This window comes from Amblyomma mixtum, chromosome 7 (assembly GCF_055824585.1).
Source record: "Amblyomma mixtum isolate Tamu chromosome 7, ASM5582458v1, whole genome shotgun sequence".
Classification (NCBI taxonomy): domain Eukaryota; kingdom Metazoa; phylum Arthropoda; class Arachnida; order Ixodida; family Ixodidae; genus Amblyomma; species Amblyomma mixtum.
Genome location: NC_143018.1, coordinates 59,553,834 through 59,570,812, shown reverse-complemented (window position 1 = coordinate 59,570,812; position 16,979 = coordinate 59,553,834). Strand labels below are relative to the sequence as shown.

The window sequence follows — 16,979 nt, the reverse complement described above, 5'->3', positions numbered from 1 at the left end:
GCATGGCTGCATGGTTTGCTTGTGACTCGTCTATTCGAGCCGCATGCGGCTTCCCTAAAGACCAGAAAACGTTTTGAATAGTAAGGAAAAGGGTACGCCTTTCCAACCGAGATTTACAGCTTTTTGAGGGGCAGAAGCCTGGTCACTTTTGGTCAACGTTCATGGAACTAAACTCCATTAACGTTGCTTTTGGTATAGGCTTTCCATTTGCGTTCCCTAGGCTGGCCTTTACAAGATGCTCGGGAGACTGTCTTCTCCCGTGGGAACCGCGAGGAACTCGCAGCAGCACACAGGATTTTCTTAGACTTGCTGGGTTCAGTTAGACTACCGGGTGTGTTATAGTACTTTTAGTGCGGATTCCTGTCGGCTACTGTGAATGTTTATCTATATGAAGTATCTGTTAAGGCGAAAACCTTTAATGCCTCATACTGTCGTTAGCAGCCGCGTCGGCAGGCGTGCCAACAGCCGTGTCAGCAGTCGTGTCGACAGCCGTGTCGGCAGATGAGTCCGCGTTTCGAGTGGTGTCTACCGAGATATGCGAGAAAGTTACTGCGTAATTTCCTTTCCCCAAATACAATTTTCAGTTTCTTCATTACGGCCCCTCTTTCATCTTTCCCTCCCACCTCCTCCCTTCCTGTACGGTGCGGTTCGGGTGTCCACCGAGATGGAGAGAGAGAGAGAGAGAGAAAACGTTTTTTACAGAGGAATTCGGGGCACGCCCCAGGGTCCCCGCACGACCCCACTGCACTCAAGTGTTTATGTTCCGAAGGTCCATAACACTGGCAGCACGGCCGGTGGCGATGGTCTGCACGGCCGGGTCCTCCGAGCGCAGCAGGGTATCCCAGTCCTCCCAGGTCTTGAGGTTCTCTAGGTCCCGCGGGGGAGGGTCCGCCGGGCAGAGGGAAAGGATGTGGAGGGAAGAAACGAAGGGTTCTGGGCATAGAGTGCATGCCGGAGTGGGGAAGGAGGGATGATAATGGGCTAGGGTAAGGGGTGAAGGGAGTGTGTGTGTCTGTAGTCTGCGCCACAGTGTTGCGTGTTTGTTATCTAGGGAGGGGTGGGGCGGGGGGTAGAGCTGGCGTAAGGCTCTGTGCGCCTGGGTCAGCTCACTGAATGAGTGCATGCGCTCCTTCGTGAATCCCCGATCAGAGGCCACCTGAGCCCGGTTTAAAGAACCTCGGGCTAAAAGGTTGGCGGCCTCGTTTCCGGGATTCCCGGAGTGCGCGGGCACCCATATCAGCTCCACTTGGCGGGGCGGGGGGGCATCGGGCGAGTCCAGTATGCCAAAAGCAGGGACATGGACTCGGCCTCGAGCAAAATTTAGAATCGCAGTTTTAGAATCGCTTAAAATGTACCGGGCTTCCGTGCGGGTTATAGCAAGGGCAATGGCGGCTTCCTCTGCAGCCTCTGGGGACGTGTCTGGAGGGAGAGGTAGTGTGAGGAGGGCGGATAAAGAGGAGTCCACCACAGCTGCTGTCGCTTCATCACCCGTGCAGGCAGCGTCCACCCACACGGCGTCCGGCTGGGGGCCGTACGCTCGATGAAGTGCCTTCGCACGGGCTCTGCGGCGCTGCTCATTGTGGGAAGGGTGCATATTCCTCGGGAGCGGCCTGATGAGGAGCTCTCGGTGAAGGGATCGCGGGATGGCGAGGAGGGTTGGGTCGTTGGCCGGTATTTTGATTCCGAGGGTGTCCAGGATATACCGACCTGTGGAGGTTTGTGTGAGCCTGATGTATTGGGCCTGTCGGTGGGCCTCCACCAGTTCCCCGATCGTATTGTGGAGGCCCAGGCCTAGTAATCTGTCTGTGGGTGTGTTGAGGGGAAGGTGAAGTGCTACCTTGAATGCCTTGCGAATCAAAGCATCCAAAGCGTTTATGTCATGTTTGGATAGGTGTAAGTATGGGGTAGTGTACAGCACACGGCTGAGGAATTACTGCGCCATTTCGTTTCATCAGAAAGCGTTGCGTTGCGGTGGTGGCGTTCCGTGGAATGCCTGGCAGCGCTACAACACGCTGTCGCGTTCCACTCCTAAAGGCGAAGCATAAGCGTCATTAGCAGTTATTGAATATCTCGCCATTAATCACTAATTAGCCACTCATTAGTAATTTGTCATTACTTCGTCATCAATTATCTGTGACGTCATCCGGTGGTGACGTCACCAGTGTCACGCAGACAACAAACCGGTACCTACCCACACCTGCACAAACTACACAAGATTTTCCTTACACAACATGCCGACGAATGTCCGTGATGTCAGGGTAAATCTAAACTAGTACATGTTACATGGACCTGCCCTAAGGCAGACTTAGAGCCAAGAATAAACAACCCGAAAGGGATGCAGTGGGAGCACTTGCTGGCCAGCGAGGACGAGGAAGCCCAACTATTTCTTGTGCGCCGAGCCACGATGGCAGCAGTCAAGTGCGGCATCCTGGACCAAGGATCAACCACGGCGCCTAGTGACCCGTAAGGGTCAAGAACACCAATTTATTAGCAATAAAGTTTTTATGCGAAGCATATTGCTAGAGCTACCACTCACGCCGTCGGCGTGGGACCCCTAGACGTCACACCACGTGACACCGTGACGTCACACCACCTGACACCGTGAAGTAACACCAAGTGACACCGTGACGTCCTACCACGTGACACCGTGACGTCCACCACGTGACACCGTGACGACACACCACGTGACACCGTGACGTCACAGCACGTCACACCGTGACGTCACACCTCGTAACACCGTGACGTCACACCGTGATGTGACACCGTGACGTCACACCTCGTGACACAGTGACGTCACACCACGTGACACCATGACGTCACACCACGTGACATCGGATGAGAGAGGCGGCCTCCACCTCGCGCCGTCGCCGTGGGACCCCTAGCCGTCACGCCACGTGACACCGTGACGTCGTCGTGACGATGCCATCGCACAGACGCCGGAATGTCCTCGAGCGGCATTCCCGCGCATTTCGAACGCGCGTTCACACTCGGTGTAGGTGAAACGCTCGCTCCACCGGGCAGGCAGACGCGGCTTCCGTGGCAATCCAGGCGCTCACCCAACGCGCGTCTCGGGTTAGTCGGCGTTCCGCTGTAGCCATGCCGTTGTCTTCCCCCACGACGAAGGCTTCTAGCGGTTGTATTAAAATGAGCAAGTATGCAACCAAGGAAAGCCATGTATTACCAAGCCTAGCCACCAATATGCTTCGCATCTGACTAGGCTTAACCTTAGCTAAGCCTCAGCCATAATTTTTTCCATCCATCCTAAGCAAAGTGGTGCGGAAAACGTTTTCGCCTCTACGCACTTTAGACAAAGTGCCCCCTGAATTCTTTTTTTTACGTTCTCGCAACCATCCTACGTGGAATTTTTTCTCTCTCATTTGTTTTCAGAGCGGCCGCGCAAGTGAACGCAAAAGTCGCTCACCATTCCGCAGCTCATTTGTCCTTGGTTTGATTTAACCTTGAAAGGCACAGCATAGCAACAGATTGACTTTGGCAGACTGACAGATTTGGACATCGATTTGAACTAAAATCGATGTCCTAAATTGGTTTTTGGGGAAAGGAATTGACATAGTATCTGTCTCACATATCTCGGCGGACACCTGAACCGCGCTGCAAGGGAAGGGGGGAAGGTAGGAGTGAAAGAAGAAAGAGAGAAAGAGGTGCCGTAGTGGAGGTCTCCGGAAAAATTACGAGGAATAGCGGCTAAAGCGGTGAAAGGCGAAAGCCTGAGTGCTGCGTTCTGCCACGCGATTGTTCACCACGTTCTGTTGGTGCATTAATTAACTGCCAATTAATCACGCGTAATCTTTGCCTTTAGGAGTGGAATGCGACAGCGCGTTATAGCGCTCCCAAGGAGGCCTCGGAACGCCACCACCCGTTCGGCGCGATGCGTTGCCCTTTGAACGCAACGCTGTTTGAGGAAAGGAAATGCGCTTTAATTCTCTGTCATCTGGGTGGACACTTGAACCGCACCGTACAGAAAGGGAGGAAGTGGAGTGAAAGGAGAAAGAGGGGCCATAATGAAGAAAATGAAAATTGTATTTAAGGAAAAGAAATTACGCAGTAACTGTCTCGCATATCTCGGTGGACACCAGTCGAAAATTATATTTGAGGAAAGGAAATTGCGTAGCAACCGTCTCACATAGTTCGGTGGACACCCGTCAAAATTCGCGCGCAGTGACGTCTCGACCATTTCGACCAATCTGAAACGCGGACAAATTTGCTAACACGCCTTGGTCAAGACAGTATGAGCCATTAGAGGCTTTCGCAGTAATAATTTCGACCTCCTGGGGATCTTTATCGTGCACTGACATCGCACAGCACACGGGCGCCTCTTGCGTTTCGCCTCCATCGAAACGCGGCCGCCGCGGTCGGGTTCGAACCCGGGAACTACGACTCGACAGACGAGAGCCTTACCAATGAGCCACCGCGGCGGGTCGATGGCGTCCTCCAGATTCGTTTGATTTGATCTTGAACGATTTGGACCAAAATCGATGAGCAACCATAATTGAGCGTGCCGGAGACGACGCCCAGCTCTTAATTTGGTCCGGGCCATTGCTAAAATGCTATCTCTACACCTTTCGCCCTAAATTCTTTCTTTTCACTAGGGAAAGTGTCTGTATGTGCGAATGGACAATGATAAACTGACCACGGCTTCTTTATTCTTGAAACACATATAATACCTAATGCGCATTAGTGGGTAATTGATTGTGCTGCAGAATTACTAAAGGCGCGTGTAATATTTTAAACGGAAAATCGTTAAACTTTCTTCAGGAGAGCGTGGACTGTGTACCATACATAAAACGCATTAAAAAAGGCCGCCGCGGTGGCTCAGTGGCTATGGTGCTCGGCTGCTGGCCCAAAAGACGCGGGTTCGATCCCGGCCGCGGCGGCTAGAATTTCTTTGGAGGAGAAATTCTAGAGGCCCGTGTGCTGTGCGATGTCAGTGCACGTTAAAGAACCCCAGGTGGTCGAAATTTCCGGAGCCCTCCACTACGGCGTCTCTCATAGCCTTAGTCGCTTTGGGACGTTAAACCCCACAAAACCAAAACCAAACCACCTCATTAATTCGGTGTTGCTATTCCTTGAAGCCTACGAACTAGAGACGCTGTTTTCTGCACAGCAGGCAGCTGCTGAGTCGGGAGATGCTTTTAGATTTCAGCGCTGGAATAGAAAGAATTCTCTTTAGCTTAAAATGCAGAGTTGTAGAACAGGATGGCAGACTATAGAAACGATGGTGTTTCGTATCTTCATTTGGCGTCATTTGATGACCATCGTCCTTCAAAGACGACGGTGATGGACCAATCCGCAAGGAGAGGAGGAGGTGTGACGTCGAGGCCGCGTGGCGCGTGCCAGCAAGTTTCTTGGAACGCAGCAGACGGACAGTAGCGAGCCTACGCGTCGGACGCAGGCAGCCACGGCTCTCGTGGAAGGTAGGCGCTCCAGAGATGTTCGAGGTTGCGAATCCTGGCTATGCGTACGAGATAAGGCCGGCTGTCTGACTCGCGGTTTCTGTGCTGGAAGTCTCGGGCGACTCGCCCCCTATTCGTGCAGCGGTTCTCGGGTACCCCGATGCCTGCGCTTCCGCTGGCATCGAATGACACATCACGGCCCAAGCGAGCCGTGCCATGTCCACGTCATCGGACCTTCCTGGCTGCCTCTCTGCACCCTGCATTGACGGCAGCGTCCCTCGCTGAGTTTTCAGGTGAGCGTTACCTGTTGGAAGCGCGTTTCTGAATGTGGAGAAAGATTTTATTTTCTGCGTATAGAGTATTTTCGTGCGCTCCTTCGAATTTTCACAGTATGTCTCGCGCTTCACATTCTTCTTTCTTGTCCACCGTCTTTTCCATGCTTCCTTTTCGCGTATTCTCTTGGCCAGTTGAGACAAAACTAACGATTTACCGTACGGTTTATATGGGGTTTACGTCCAAAAGAAGCTCAGGCTGTGTGGGACGCCGTAGTGAAGGGTTTCGGAAATTTCGACCACATTGTGCTCTTTAACGTGCACTGACATCGCACAGGACCAGTGCTTCTAGAATTTAACCTCTATCGAAATTCGACCGCCGCGGCCGGGATCAAACCCACGTCTTTTGGGTCAGCAGCCGAGTGCCATAACACTGAGCCACCGCATCGGCTATGGGTATTGAGCATTAGCAATATCGCACGCATATTGCGTCGTTAGCCGTCTTCGCTACATGTGGTACAGATTTTCCGTTATATCTGGAAATCTATTTTTTTTATATGCGAACGTATACAGCGGAAGAAGACAAATAGTTTGACCTCAATTAGTTTGCCCCTAATGAAAAGTTTGTTTCAAGGAGTGACGGTTTGGGGAATTGAAGGTCGTCGATGCCAATCCCTATGATGGGCTGTGCTTTGATTCGACTTGTAATCATACGCTCCATAACGCACCGAATCGTTTGATACCACTCCGAACATTCTGCGCCAATTAGATGGTTAACAGTCTGTGTACCAATGGCACCACCTACTGGTCCCACTTGACAATGTGTTTGATACTAAGACGACTTTGAGTAATGCGACTATTAGATCTAACGCTTTCAATATCAAACACAGGCGCAAGAAACAGTGCCTGCGCAAACACAGTGTATGTGTTTGTTAGAAGACGCGGGTTCGATTCTGGCCGTGGCGGCCGAATATCGATGAAGGCAAAACGCAGAAGGCGCCCGTGTGTTGTGCAATGTCAGTGCACGCTAAAGAACCCCAGGTTGTCGAAATTTCCAGAGCCCTTCACTACGGCTTCCCTCATAGCCTGAGTTGCTTCGGTAGGTTAAACCCAAATAAAGCAAACCAAACTATTTCTTGTCTTGTACGTGTTGCTATTGCACTGCAGTCCTGCGTTCGAAGTATTTGGGAATCCGCCTTAGCCTGTCTCTGTAAGAGATCCTATATGGAAGAAGGTGGCATGAGGCGTCCCTCAGCGACGCTAGGGCAATGAGGTACGCCGTAGTGGTTGGCCCCGGATTTAGACCACCGGGGGTCCTCCGACGTTCATGAGCCACCCAGGTGCCCATGTGTGCGCTAGGAACAACCGCCGTGGACCAGGAAACGCTTTCGTCTTAAACACAAACAGTGCGCCAGGAAACGCTTTCGCCTCGCAGCACTTTAGAGAGCCATAGGGTCCCTTGAATTTTCTTACCGTTATTAGACATTCGCTTTTCTTTCTGAGCATTCGACACTTTTGGACTCCCCTTGTTTGGTTTTCAGTTGGTTTTTGAGGAAGTGACGCAATAACTCTCACTTGGTGGACACCTGAACTGTGCCCTAAGGGAAGGGATAAAAGAGGGAATAAAGAAGGAAGAAAGAGGTACAGTACTGGAGGTCCTGGAGCAATTTCGACCACCTGGGAATTTTTAACGTACACTGACGTCGCAGTGCACACAGCTACCTTTTGCGTTCCGCCTCCATCGAAACGCGGCCGCCGCGGTCGGCTTTGAACCCGGGTATTTCCGCTGGGTAAACGAGCGCGGTAACCACTGAGCCGTCGCGGCGGGTCGCCCTGTTATCAATTTTAGAGCGCCGCTCTTTGGCGCACGTTTCTGCGTTTCGCGGCGTCGCCGTTGTCCGTTGTATCCAGGAGTGGACACCTTAGTCGCTCTTTAAGACGCCGAAATGGCTCTTAGGGTAAATAAATGAAATAAATGAATGTCACCCCCGATTGTTTCCGACACGTGGTGCCCACTACACCGACGGCGTTTCGACCGAACGAGCTGTATACTCTGTCGCTTAATATAGACTGGCGCACGTAACTGTTCACCGATCTAAGAGGCATCACCGCACTGCGTCAGAGGGCAGGAGTGTAGGAGATGGGAACAAAAAAAATTCTCTGCCTCTCCCGTAACCGAGAGTAGAGTAAGCATGAAATGTTTACGGGCCTAATGTCATCTCGGTGGACACCCGAACCGCACCGTACAGGAAGGGAGGAACGCCACCACCCGTTCAGCGCGATGCCTTGCCATTTGAACGCAAGGTTTTTTGAGGAAAGGAAATGGCGCAGTAATTCTCTGCCATCTCGGTGGACACCCGAACCGCGCCGTAATGGAAGGGAGGAACGCCACTACCCGTTCGGCGCGATGCCTTGCCCTTTGAACGCAGCGCTTCTCCCCCGGATCACGTATGACAACGAAGTGTAACGTGGCATTTATGTGCTTTTTGCACGCGTTATTAGAAATCGGAAATTATAATTCCGTGCATTATCAAACCCACAGCTCCACTGATATCTTGATAAACATTGAGAAGGCACTGGCAGCAGTTATTTTTTGTCTCGTTTGGAGACCAACCGGCGCTTGCATGCCGGTCGCGTAGGAGGGCTTAGAGAGTCTTGTTAAATCTCGTTAAGTCTCGTACGGTGCCCGGATGTTCTCGTTTCAGAGCCCGGATGACTGGAATTCAGTGCCCGGATGAGTGGATTTCAGTGCCCGGATGAGTGGATTTCAGTGCCCGGATAACTGGAATTCAGTGCCCGGATGACTGGAATTCAGTGCCCGGATGAATGGATTTCAGTGCCCGGATAACTGGAATTCAGTGCCCGGATAACTGGAATTCAGTGCCCGGATGAGTGGATCTCGGTCTCGGCGTGACGTCACCACACTGCCGACAACGGGAGCTAAAAGCATTTCATGCTTAAAAAGACAAAGGGCAGGCGGAGGTGACGGAGACGCAGAGCACTGCATCGCGTGGATGACCGGGCAGGAGGTGTAGGGAGCGGAGAGGGGGGGGGGGGAGGCTCGGGACAGAAAGAAAGAAAGAGAAAGGGATTGTTGCGCGATCCGGTGCGAGAGGTAGCGAGCACGTGGCCAGACGCCGTTCGATTTCGGTGCCGAGCAGCCGAGGCATGCAGACTGTGCTGGTGCTGCATTGGTTCGTGGCCCCTGCCCCAGGAGCAAGCCGGGCCGAGTCAACTCTTCGAGCTTCTCGAATCCGTGGTCACGGCTTCGGGAACCAGCCGTGTTTTGCTGACGGTACTGAGCTGACCTGACAGAAGTGAGCCAGGACGACTCGACGTGGTGCCGCTGGACTTAGCCCTATTCGAACAAAGCACCACCGCCGGCACCGAGACCCGACCAAACACAGCCTGAGAATGTGAGCCGTGGCTTAGACGTGTTCATTTTTGTACCTTTCAGTGCGAATGTGTTTTGTATCGCGTGAACGGTTCGTAAACGTCTATTACTTCTTTCGTGTGCGCGTAGCGCATCCACGGGTGTTGAGGTTCGCCATAAACGGGCACTACGTTTGGCGAGAAGGCACCTCATTCAGCTGTAAGCGTCATGGATCAGTTCGTTAAGTACTGGTGAGCTGTCACGACATGGCTCCTTCCCTGCACCGCCTGGTAGTAGCCGCATATAACGACAGTCTTAGACGACCGCCTTCCTGGGAACGTGACCTGCGACGCCAGCGTCACCCGCGCGTGCCTTTGCCTGTTGTGCTTATGAGCATAGGTGGTCGAACTCTTTCTCGCGCCTCGTGATGCGCTGTTCCGCCTCAACCATACATGACATTGGGGTAAAAAATTCAGGGGGCACTTTGACTGTCTAAAGTGCGTAGAGGCGAAAGCGTTTTCCGCACCACTTAGCCTATGTTAGACTGGTGACGTCACCACTGGATTACGTCACACATAATTGGTGATGAATTAATGACAAATTATTAATTAATGATTAATTATTTATGACTAAGTACTAATCGACTGCTAATTAATTACGCCTAAGCTTCGCCTTTGGAACGCGACAGCGTGTTGTAGCGCTGCCAGGGAGTCCACGGAACGCCACCACCCGTTCGGCGCGATGCCTTGCCCTTTGGACGCAACGCTTTTTGAGGAAAGGAAATGGCGCAGGAATTCTCTGTCATCTCGGTGGACACCTTAACCGCACCGTACAGGAAGGGAGGAAGTGGGAATGAAAGAAGAAAGAGAAAGAGGGGCCGTAAAAAAAACTGAAAATTGTATTTCAGGAAAGGAAATTACGCAGTAACCGTCTCACATATCTCGGTGAACACCCGTCAAAACGCGGACACATCTGCCGACACGGCCGCCGACACGGCTGATAACGAAAGTATGAGGCAATAAAGGCTTTCGTCTTAATACCTTTAGCAAGTCGACGAGCCGCGCCGCAGCGTGTGCGTACATACGTTCCCCTCCGCCGCTGTACGCGCCGGCATCGAGCATCTGCGATCGCCGGTAGACTCCAGTGCAGTGCGTATATGGTTCTGTGATCCACGATGACGTATCGCCTCTGTCCTCCGCACCTGCGATGGTGGCCACGTGATCGGACGGGTCGAAAAACAAGGCAAGCGCCTGCCGTTCGAGGTCAGTGCACGTGAAAGATAGTGAGGTTTGGTTTGTGGGGTGTAACGTCACAAAGCGACGCAGACCATGCGAAACACTGTAGTGAAGGGCTCCGGAAATTTCGACCACCTAGGGTTCTTTAACGGACAATGACATCGCACAGTACACGGGCCTATAGAATTCAGACTCCATCGAAATTCTACCGCCGAGGTTGAGATCGAACCCGCGTCTTTAGGTAGAGCAGCCGAATGCCATAACCACTGCCAACCATTAGCCTCAGCATGTTCCGGATGGTGTCATACGATTCAGCGTTTCATGCTAGCTACGTTAGAGCCTAGCTCTCGGCAGGGATTCGACCCCGTAACCTATAATAGGGGGCTGCGTATGATGCGCGGTTCGGGTGTCCACCAATACAAGCGAGACTGTTACTGGACTCTTACTGCACTCATTTCCTTTCCTCAAAAAAATTTTAGAGCCCAGCTCTTTGGAGCCCTTTTATGCGTTTGGCGGCGTCACCGTCGCCGTTGTCCGTTGTAACCAGCAGTGGACACCTTAGTCGTGCTTTAAGCCGCCAAACCAATGGAGCGGGAGCTTGGACAGCTCGTGCTTCGAGCTACGTGGCTGGCGATAGTGACAGATGTGCGCTGCGAGCGTTCGCATTGACAACGTTGTGGCATTTTAAGGGAAGGGAATGCGCATAATTGGCTCCCTGGGTAAGTGGACGTCTAAATCGCAATTATACCTATTACACCACATACCTACGTGGATAGGTATGTGGGAGGTGAAAAAATTCAGTGGGCACTGTTACTGTGTAAAGTGCATAGGGCAAAAGCGTTTTTTGCCGTATGCACTTCACTGGTGACGTCCCCACTGGATGACGTCAACCTAATTATTGATTAATTAAAAAGTAATGAGAAATACATTATAATTGTAATTACTGATTAATGACTAAATACTAATTAACTGCTATTTAATGACGCTTAAGTTTCGCCTTTAGGAGTGGAACGCGACAGCGTGTTGTCGCGCTGCCAGGGAACGCCACCACCCGTTCGGCGCGATGCCTTGCCCGTTGGAAACACCCTTGAACGCAACGCTTTTTGAGGAAAGGAAATGGTGCAGTAATTCTGTGTCATCTAGGTGGACAACCGAATCGCACTGTACAAGAAGGGAGAAAGTGGGTGTGAACGAAGAGAAAGAGGGGGCCGTAATGAAGAAAATTAAGTGTATTTGAGGAAAGGAAATTACGCAGCAACTGTCTTACATATCTTGGTGGACACCAGTCGAAAATTGTATTTGTGGAAAGGAACTTGTGCAGAAGCTTTTGGAAACTGGACACCGAACCACGCCGTAAGGAAAGGAAAATGAAAAGAAAATTGGTTTTAAAGAAAGAGAATGACGCGTGTCTCTCATATCTCGCCTGTCTGTCTGATATCGGTGGATACCCCGAACCGCGCCGTAAGGGCCTTTAGAAAAAGGAAGTGAAGTGAAAATTGGTTTTAAGGAAAGGAAATGCCTGTCTGTCATATGTTGGTGTACACCCGACAGGAGTGACTCGCACGCGGCACAAATAAAAAAATAATAAGACAAGCAGTGGGCGAGGAACCTCTCATATCTCGGTGGACACCCGAATCGCGCCGTGAGAGAAGGAAAATGAAAATAAAATTGGTTTTAAGAAAAGGAAACGACTCCTGACTCTCTCATATCTCAGTGGATATCCGAACAGCGCCGTAAGGGCCTTAAGGAAAATGAAATGAAAATTCCTTTTAAAGAAAGCAAATGCCTGTCTCTCATATCTTGGTGTACACCCGAAAGGAATGCACACCACAGTACATGTCTGTAGAGCAACCTTCTAAGACAGCACCATATTCACTACACGCGCTTCACTACACGCACGGCTCCTCCTCCGCCTTGCCGCAGCTTTGCGCTTCGAGACATCCAGGCTTAACCTTAGCTAAGTCACAGCCAAATTTTAAGCATGAAATGCTTTTAGCCCCCGTTGTCGGCAGTGTGGTGACGTCACGCCGAGACCGAGAGCCATCATCCGGGCACTGAAATCCACTCATCCGGGCACTGAAATCCACTCATCCGGGCACTGAAATCGAGTCATCCGGGCACTGAAATCGAGTCATCCGGGCACTGAAATCGAGTCATCCGGGCACTGAAATGGAGTCATCCGGGCACTGAAATCGAGTCATCCGGGCACTGAAATCGAGTCATCCGGGCACTGAAATCGAGTCATCCGGGCACTGAATTCCAGTCATCCGGGCTCTGAAACGAGAACATCCGGGCACCGTACGAGACTTAGCGAGATTTAACGAGACTCCGTAAGCCCTCCTACGCGACCGGCATGCAAGCACTGGATGGTCTCCAAATGAGACAATAACTGCTGCCAGTGCCTTCTCAATGTTTATCAAGATATCAGTGGAGCTGTGGGTTTGATAACGCACGGAATTATAATTTCCGATTTCTAATAACGCGTGCAAAAACCACATAAATTGCATGTTGCACTTCGTTGTCGTACGTGATCCGGGGGAGAAGCGCTGCGTTCAAAGGGCAAGGCATCGTGCCGAACGGGTGGTGGCGTTCCTCCCTTCCTTTACGGTGCGGTTCGGGTGTCCACCGAGATGGCAGATAATTACTGCGCCATTTCCTTTCCTCAAAAAACCTTGCGTTCAAATGGCAAGGCATCGCGCTGAACGGGTGGTGGCGTTCCTCCCTTCCTGTACGGTGCGGTTAGGGTGTCCACCGAGATGACATTAGGCCCGTAAACATTTCATGCTTACTCTACTCTCGGTTACGGGAGAGGCAGAGATTTTTTTTGTTCTAGTTTTGATAGACGGGCCTCATGTTTGAACAGCGTGATATTTGTAAATAATTTGTGGCGAGGAAATCGCTTTGTCGCATTATCTAGCCACTTGATGTCATTTTGTGCGAATGAAGTGGCCTCCGCACGTCATCACATGACCAGGTTATCATATGACCTGGCGAACCGGACGATTTGCGGTTAGGTGATAACCTGGTCGCTTTTTGAAAGGTCACCCGACAAATAAAAAACCTCTACACAACAGTGCCCTATTCGCAGATGTACTGCAAGTCGTGGCGCATTAAGTAAACGATCGAACTTCTTGCTGCATTTAGCTACTGTTCGGTGTAGCGCTTCGTGCCGCCTCTGCAATGCACTTATGTTGCTTGTTACAATGCTCCCCAGTGGTCCTGCGGCATCTTAATATTGCAGACATACGGAAACAAATTGACGCAGACTCGTCGCAATTCTGCCGAACCTTAACGGAGAGCGAAAGCTGCGTTAGACATTTGGAAAGCTTAGACATTTCGCTTTGTAGTTTGTAATTTTATTTACGTTGCTTTATTTTGTTTATATTTGTTTTATTTTTATTTGTTTCTTTTTTGTTATACTTGTTATCATTTTTATTTTATTTGATTATTGTTTCGATTTTTATTTTATTTTGGGCTTTGCTGCCTCTCAAGGTCGTTTTGCACACCCACATGACCTTGAAGAACGGGAGCAGTAGCGCTTTCGCCTCTGCTGTGCGTTCCGGCTGCCACCCCACCCTGACACCACCAACATGTGGCTTCTACGCAGACCCATTGACGCTCCACCACATGGTTTGGAAATGTGCGGGCACCCTTCATCGGCACATCCACCGCCACAGAGGAGCCTCGACTGAATATGGGCTGTGTTGTCCAGCCAGCGGTCTGCTTTTGAACTGAGGCCCACCCTCGATGGCGAGAATGGAGGAAAGGTACACTTCTTCCTTTTTTTTTTCTAAAGCGCACCAAGACACATTGCTATGATGTAGATTGTGTGGTGCCGAGAAATATGTTGATATAATGAAGTGCAGTGTTTTGTTCTAGTGGTTATAATCTAAATTTCGAACACCTTTTTTGGTATCTGCATAACGGTCCGGTTGTTTAGAGAGGGCCAGGTGCATCGTTAGTGGTTGGCTGGGCAATCAGATGGGTAGTGTGAACCTCACCTTTTTTAAAGCATGCAATGCACACGTGGCAGGTTGAAAGGAGAATCCTCGTTGTTGGCTGTGTGTTCACCGAAACGTGGGGAATTTTTAATCGCCGGCGGACAACTTCACAGTGCAGATGTGAATTGTGCACATGTTGTACTGAGTGCATTCTGCCGAGAAACACGCTGCGATAGAGTGTGGGACCTACACTGTCCCCACAAACGCAGTTCCTTGCGGGGCATAGTGTGTCTGTTATGGACGTGACGATGGTGGTAGCTGTAGGGCTTCTCAGTTGCATGACAGTGTGTAGAAGAGACTTTTCATCTCGGTGTTGTCTGAGCGCACCCGTGGCTGTGTGCTTGTTCCCAATGACCGCAGACTCCGAGGCGCCAAGTTTGCTCAAATTCCGCGGAACCTAACATTGTGCTTTAATTACAGCCTACAATACTGGTTTCCGGTTCTAAATTTTAACAGATTAACGGTGGCATAACGCCGTGCTATTTACATCAAAAGGTAGAGACACCAATAACCTGTTCATGAAAAACAATGGGGCCATTAATGCCCTGCAGTTTTAGCCCAATAATAGCTTGACAGGGTGTTCGTTTTAGCCCAATAATAGCTTGACAGAGTGTTAATATCTTCAATACAGAGCGGTCAACTCACATGCGAGCCAATGTAACCTTTTAATGCCATTCTAGATGTCTGGCAGCATAACCTACCAGCACAATAATATCGGTACCAATCTGCCACGACTGTTCGACTGTTGGAAGTAAATGAAGGCACGTTTAGTGAATGCACAGATGACTAAGAAACGTGTCTTCGAGCCATGTACTGAGGTGTGCGTGTCTAATTCTTATTATAAGCATGTAAATTACACATCCCAATTAAGCGAGTAGCGAAGTAAGTTTTCAGGAAATTTCCTTCGTGCATGGCATGCAGTCGTAGTGCCATCATGTGGCACACACTGAAACCCAAACACGCAAAGTACGGTGATGGTACAGCAGATGGCGCACGTCTAGTGAATGCGCAGATGTCTAGTTATGTACTGCACTGTCTCGTGTGAGGTTGTCGAAGTGATTGAAATTTTACGAGCCTACCACAAACAGTCTGCAGTGACCTGTGTCGTGCCCTTCATATGCAGCTCTCGAAAGGCACCTGAGTCGCAGCTGCCGCCTCGCATCCCCGGACAAATGGCCTATCCTCGAGGGCGGTCGCCTTCGCGTCTGGAGCGGCACTTTTCCGGTTCTTCATGGTGGCGGCAGTGAGTGCCTTCTGGGCATTCCTTACTGCGACGCTTCTACTGCTCCTCATGCTTCGGGCCTCCGGTACACAGCACATTTCGCAACCAACAACGAACAAAACATAAGCTTAGGACCCTTGCCAACCCAGCTTAGCACTCGAAGGACAAAAACACAAGCATAACACACGTGAGAAAAGCACAGAAAAAACACCACAAGCAACCTCTCACGGAAAAGCTTCAGCAGATGCGCAACCATCAACAGAGCGAGGAAAGAAACACAGCGACGATGGCATTCACATAGCAAAGACAAGCAGTTCATGATCTCAACGAGCAGAAATAAATCCGTTATTGCCACCTCGGCAGCCATGACGATGAAATGCGACTGCGTCTTACATAGCTGGTGGACACCAGTCAAAAATTGTATTTGTGGAAAGGAACTTGTGCAGAAGCTTTTGGAAACTGGACACCCGAACCGCTCCGTAAGGGAAGGAAAATGAAAAGAAAATTGGTTTTAAAGAAAGTGAATGACGCCTGTCTCTCATATCTCGCCTTTCTGTCTTATCTCGGTGGATACCCGAACCGCGCCGTAAGGGCCTTTAGAAAAAGGAAGTGAAGTGAAAATTGGTTTTAAGGAAAGGAAATGCCTGTCTGTCATATGTTGGTGTACACCCGACAGGAGTGACTCACACGCCGCACAAATAACAAATAAATAAAAGACAAGTAGTGGGCGAGGAACCTCTCAAATCTCGGTGGACACCCGGATCGCGCCGTGAGGGAAAGAAAATGAAAATAAAATTGGTTTTAAGAAAAGGAAACAACTCCTGACTCTCTCATATCTCAGTGGATACCCGCCCCGCGCCTTAAGGGCCTTAAGGAAAATGAAATGAAAATTGCTTTTAAAGAAAGCAAATGCCTGTCTCTCATATCTTGGTGCACACCCGAAATGAATGCACACCACAGTACATGTCTGTAGAGCAACCTTCTAAGACAGCACCATATTCACTACACGCACGGCTCCTCCTCCGCCTTGCCGCAGCTTTTCGCTTCGAGACATCCAGGCTTAACCTTAGCTAAACCACAGCCAAATCTTTTGTTCTAGTTTCGATAGACGCGCCTTATGTTTGAACAGCGTGATATCTGTAAATAACTTGTGGCGCGGAAGTCGCTTTGTCGCATGATCAAGCCGCTTGATGTTATTTTGTGCGAACGAAGTGGCCTCCGCACGTCATCACATGACCTAGCGAACCGGACGACTTGCGGTTAGGTGATAACCTGGTCGCCTTTTGAAAGGTCCCCCGCAAATAAAAAAGCCCGACACAACAGTACCCTCTTCACAGCTGTACTGCAAGTCGTGGCACGCTAAGTAAACGATCGAACTTTTTGCCGCATTTAGCTACTGTTCGGTGTAGCGCTTCGTGCCGCCTCTGCAGTACACTTATGTTGCTTGTTACAATGCTCCTCAGTG

At 50.5% G+C, this 16,979-nt stretch overlaps 2 protein-coding genes across 12 annotated transcripts in view; one reads left to right on the top strand and one right to left on the bottom strand.

The window, feature by feature from the left end:
- LOC149336204 (uncharacterized) overlaps positions 1 to 16,979 on the bottom strand; it is a 203,799-nt gene that overhangs the window by 51,904 nt on the left and 134,916 nt on the right. The gene's annotated exons all lie outside the window — the stretch shown is intronic.
- Positions 5,308 to 16,979, top strand: part of LOC149336202 (uncharacterized) — a 222,140-nt gene continuing 210,468 nt past the window's right edge. For 4 of the 11 annotated variants that reach the window (XR_016284227.1, XR_016284229.1, XR_016284226.1 and 1 more), the window contains exons 1-4: positions 5,308 to 5,704; positions 8,898 to 9,099; positions 13,899 to 14,058; positions 15,416 to 15,599. Coding sequence is in view for 1 of the 11 variants with exons in the window: in XM_089552726.1 (XP_089408852.1) it covers positions 14,039 to 14,058; positions 15,416 to 15,535 (140 nt within the window). In the remaining 10 variants the exon portion in view is untranslated. Of the gene's footprint in view, positions 5,705 to 8,844; positions 9,100 to 13,898; positions 14,059 to 15,415; positions 16,448 to 16,979 lie in introns of those variants that run through there. The other 7 variants (XR_016284224.1, XR_016284225.1, XM_089552726.1 and 4 more) reach the window with 4 other exon arrangements.